The sequence below is a fragment of the Echinops telfairi genome, unplaced genomic scaffold (assembly GCF_000313985.2).
Source record: "Echinops telfairi isolate 266 unplaced genomic scaffold, ASM31398v2 ScPeMD7_5;HRSCAF=22, whole genome shotgun sequence".
Taxonomy (NCBI): domain Eukaryota; kingdom Metazoa; phylum Chordata; class Mammalia; order Afrosoricida; family Tenrecidae; genus Echinops; species Echinops telfairi.
The window spans coordinates 22,758,997-22,764,136 of record NW_022103901.1 but is presented as its reverse complement, the minus strand read 5'-3'; the positions used below and the strand labels follow the sequence as shown (position 1 = coordinate 22,764,136).

At 43.1% G+C, this 5,140-nt stretch overlaps 1 protein-coding gene across 1 annotated transcript in view; it reads right to left on the bottom strand.

Annotated features, from left to right (window-relative positions):
* Window positions 1-2,204: 2,204 nt before the first annotated feature.
* CDR2 (cerebellar degeneration related protein 2) overlaps window positions 2,205-5,140 on the bottom strand; it is a 27,858-nt gene continuing 24,922 nt past the window's right edge. Inside the window, exon 5 of the mRNA XM_013005466.2 lies at window positions 2,205-4,276. Within this exon, the coding sequence (XP_012860920.1) occupies window positions 3,412-4,276 (865 nt within the window). The 3' untranslated portion in view covers window positions 2,205-3,411. The remainder of the gene's footprint in view (window positions 4,277-5,140) is intronic.

Genomic DNA, 5,140 nt, shown 5'->3' with positions numbered 1-5,140 from the left:
ATTTTTTTTTTCAAACCTATATTTAATTTTTACAAAACACATTTTCAAACTCATCTGGATGGCTGATAGCACTTCCCTCGTTTTCTTCACCTCTGCTGTGTCATCAAATCAATGTCCTTTCATGTCCCTCTTCATTTGTAGAGACAAAAAGAAATGGCAAGGAGTGAAATCAGTGAGTAAAGTACATGGGGCAGGAGAGGCATGCTGTTTTTTGCCAAAAAGTGGTGCACTGAGATGGCTACATCAGCAGGTGCATTGTCGTGGTGGCAAAAACAGTCCTGTCTGCCACAAATCATACTTTTGGTTACACAGTTACACAATCTTTTCAGAACCTCTAAATAGAAAGCTTGAATAACAGTCTGACCTGGTGGAATAAATTCCAAATGCACTATCCCATTCATATACAAAAAACCCCCCAAACAAACCAAATTAGCATTGTCTTGATCTTTGATTTCATTTCACGAGTTTTTTTTGAGTCGAGGTGATAATGTCTTCCACTGGCTTGATTGATGTTTGCTTTCAGAGTCCTTAGCACCATGTCTCTTCACTGGTAATGACCTTGGGAAAAAAGTCTGGGTCGCTTTGGAACTGTTCTTTCAAAGAATGGCATGGTACTACTTGATGCTTTTTCCTGGTCAGACAGAACCCAATGCACAAAACTTGCAGTGACCCTTCTCATTCCCCAAATCATGTTAAAATTTGCTGAGTTGAGGTCCAAGACAGTCCTGGTAACGCCATCTCTTAAATGGTCCCTGTCGGTCTTCAAGCACAAGTGCACAAATTTTGTCAACACTTTTCATCTGTTCTGGAAGTTGACAGGCCTCCTGAACGAGGTTTGTCATCAATCAACATTTTACCTTTTCTGAAAGGAGGAAACCACTTGCACACTTGAGTTTTCCCATAGCACTCTCCTTGTAAGGTGTGTTCAACATCACAGTAGTTTTTGCAGCATTTTTCCTGGAAGGAAACAAAATTTCACAGCCACAGTTCTCTTAAACTGGCCATCACAAAAACCATTAGAACGAAACTTTTATGAAAAAATTCAGTGACCAGAGAACCTTTCCAGGCGATGCCACTGAGTGACCTAATTCGGTGTGCCACTCCATGAACTCCATGCTCACCTAGTGGGAAAAATGCATACTTTTTCTGTTTTTTTTGTGGGGTACCTCTCGTAACATTCTGTCACATAGTGTACTCTTATTGGTATAAATATGAGGGGGCTTTGAAAATTCTGTGGAAAAATTCCAGTATCTTTTTAATTCTATTTGCCATAAGCTTTTTTTTTATGGTACATTTATTTTTTAAGTTTTAATGGCATACACTCCATATATCAAACAATTTAATCAATCATATGAAAGATTTGTGCAATCACCACCAATTGCAGAATATCTTCTCATACTCAATGTTGTTAGCTCCCCATTCTATAACTCTATTGTCCAGGAACTTTTTGAAGCTGCTTCGTTTATGGGGTGACATATCTGTGTGGTAAAACATACATGGCTTTTAAAAAATTTCCCCCCAGAGAATATAAAAGAACTGGGAGGCTGGAAGACTGACTTTACAAACTGTTGAACAGGTTTCCAGAGTGAGTAATGCCACCCCCGGGCAGCCACTGGGAAGAGTGGGGTGGGCTGTGAGAACAGGTACCCACATTCTCCCCCAGTTTATGGTCTACATAGCATTGACATTTCTAATTGCCATGACAGGAGTTTCTTTCCTGAAATCGGGGAGATGGGCCAGATACTTTGGAAATTTTATAAAATGTTATACTTTTTTCCACTGATTCAAAAACAAAATTTTACATTCTATGCTTGCTTGAATACTTCAATACTTTAAAATGTCTTTAATTAGCTTGAATGATAAAGGCCTTAAAGTCAACTTGTTAAATTCATTCAAATCAGAGTATCAGATTTCCGAATAGTGTATATAAATTAAAAAATGCTTTTTGTTCTATATAGTAATTTAATCAACATGAGGCAGTGTTTATAGTCACGGTTTAATGAAGTTGAGTTTTAGCATATTATGTATACTTATATATGTATGACATAGCAGAGTTTGCCAAATCACACAATCCCAAGGTCTTATTTAAAAGTAAAAAAAGAATAGATCAAATCTTCCTAGAGAGGTCTGCTGCAGAACACAGTGGGCATTTGGTTCTTTTGAAATGGTACAAGCGTATAATAAGAAATAGGACCATTTGTTAATTCATTTTCATAGGTAGCTTTATTTGGTTTTTAGAAAAATATACACAATAATCTGAACCTCCGTTCACTTAAATAGTTTTAAATTAAAAGTATGAAAGTAAGAGGATGACTATGTTTATGCAGTCAGAACATACAATACTGTTTAAGAAAAGAGCAGATGGAATTTCTGCAGCATGTCAAAAATATTCACAGGAATGATAGGAATTGAGCAAGAGCAGCTTGTGGCTGACAGCTTAGCTAGCTCATGACACTGTAGTGGAACTATCCATTTGATCTGTCTTCTTTAAATTTGAAAAAGGAATTAAAGATTTATATAGTCACCTATCCTAAGTGTCAGATAGATATTGAGTAAATGCTGTGCGTGAAAGTTATCTGAATTTGTGCCTCGAGGGTTTGAGTTTGGCATTCAGTTCAATTTAGATATATTACAGATTACCTTCAGTCACGGGTCAACTGGTATTTGATGGAACAAAACCCAAAGGCTTGGGGGTATTAATGCCACTTAGTTGGACGGAACCCTGCTGTCTCCTGAACATTCTCCCTAGTGAATCCACAGGGTCCAGCAGTGTTTGCACGGTCTTTCAGTTTGGCAGACCCCTCCTGGGCTTCTATGTAATTGTGAGAAGTTAAGCCAAGAGGCAGTAGGAGTTGCCTTATCTTTGCTTCGAGTCTACCCTTTCCACCATTCTGCAGTTGCTATCAGGAGCACTGGTGGTGCAGTGGCTGTTATACTGCTAACCAAAATGTCAGCAGTTTGAATCAACCCCCCAGTGGATCCATGGGAGAAAGGGCCTGGTGCTCCTTCTGCCATAAAAAACAGCCTTGGAAACCTGTGGGGTACTTCTGCTCTGTCCTCCAAGGTCACTGAGTCGGGATCATTTTGCAGTCTAGGGCAACAACAACACAGTTACTACAGATCTCCACTTCTCCAGGGTCTTGTCTCCTCTACTTTGGGGGATCTTCCAAGAGCTGAAGCCACAATAGTGCACCAGCCAGAGGCAAGTTTGTCATGGGATTTCCTGGAGAGCTCAAAGGGACTAAACTGCACAACAACTGGCACCACTCACCACCAGCTTCCCTCGCCAGATACATCTGCTAACTAAGCACAGCAAGGAGGCAAACATCACAAGCAACATCTGGCTGGGTCTCTTTGGGAGAGGGACGTGATAGGAAATAAGCAAATTAATAAGGAGAGCTGTTGGTTCACTTAAGAATGAGAGGAGAGAGACTGGTATTTTGTTCTCTGTTCATCTATTTCTTGCTTGGTTTTTTTGATGCAACTAAAGATCTCCTTAAAAAGCGCTTTGTATTCTGGGGGCGTTGCAGCAGTGGGGGAACCGATGGGCTCTGGGGTCACACAGGTTGGCTCCCAGCTCCCAGCGGCAGGCTCAGGCTGGGCCTTCACTGCTGTCAGGTCCTTGGCTGGGGCCCTGGAGGTCTGCACAGCTTTGTGTGACAGGGAATCCTGTTCCTGCTGGCATTTCTTCAGCAGCTCTTCATACTTCACCTTTAGGCCCCTGTACTGAGTGTCCACTTCATGCAGAAGGGAGATGCCCCTCTGCTTCACGGCCTTGGCCCTCCTGATGCAGGTCTCCTCATGGCCCTTCACGATGTCACCCCCAGCCAAGCTGCTTAGCACGGTCTCACTGCTGCTGCGCTTGAGCGGCTTTCTGGGGGCTTCTGGCACAGCCAGGAACATCTCTTCCAGCAGGCTCTGACTGGGCTCTTTGAATGGGACAAACAGTGAGTCTGGCACCAGCTTCTCAACTCCATTCACAAAAGGATGCTCCGCCTGCAGCATTTGTCGCATCTCCATCACCTCGGCCTCTAGCTCCAGTGCCCGGGATCGGCAGGCATCCATGGCCACCAGCTGCTGTTCCAGCTCACTGTTCTCTGTCAGCACCAGCCCGTACTCCTCGTCCAGGGCCACCCGCTTCTGCCGCTCCACGCCCAGCTGGGCCTGGAGCACTGCCACTGTTTTTTTCAGGTGTTCGTTTTCTTCTTCGTCAGGCCTCTGCTGACTCTGCAGGGAAGTTATCTTCTCCGCAAACACGTGGTCGTACACAAAGTGTCTAGGGGGAAGGCGTTGAAAGAAAATGAAAATGAGAATGAGAGACAGTTGATATTTTCACCAGGGTATATTCAAAGAAAAGCGCTGTGACTGGATGCTAGCTTATTCTCACAAGAGGACAGTGATTAAAAATAAATTGTGTGAGCTTGGTAAATAAACACTTATAAATCCTCGTGACTAATTTAAAAAAAACCTACCAGAACACCCATTCCCAGAGACTAATAGTAAAACAGCTACTTGCAAGGACATCAGAACAGCCCAAGCGTTCTCAACCTTGGCTGCGTCTCCACATCACCTGGGTGGTTTGAAGGGCCCCAGCCTCTTCGATTCTGAGCTCATGAGCCATGGTCTGGCCACTGGGCTCATTCCGCACACTCTCCAGGGGATGAATCATGTGCAGCCACGATTTCCTCGTGGGATTTTGGCTGATCTGCGTCTCCACTGGTCTGAAAGCTCCAAGAGGGCAGCAACCATTGTCTGCTTGGTTCACCAAGCAGTCCTCACGCCAGGCACAAACGCCTAACAAGCCACTGCCATCAGTTCCGACTCAGAGTGACTCTATACAATAGCGGTTCTCAACCTGCCTCATGCTGAGACCCTTTCATACAGTTCCTCCGGTTGTGGTGACCCCCAACCATAAAATTATTGTCATTGCTACCTCATCACTGTCATTTTGCTACTGTTATGAATCATAATGTTAAGTATATGATATGCAGGATGTATTTTCTTTTTTTTGTTCTCTTTTAAAAAGAATTATATTAGGGGCTTGTAAAACTCATCACAATCCATCCATACATACATTGTGTCAAGCACATTTGTTGCCATCATCATTCTCAAAACATTTGCTTTCTAGTTGAGCCCTTGG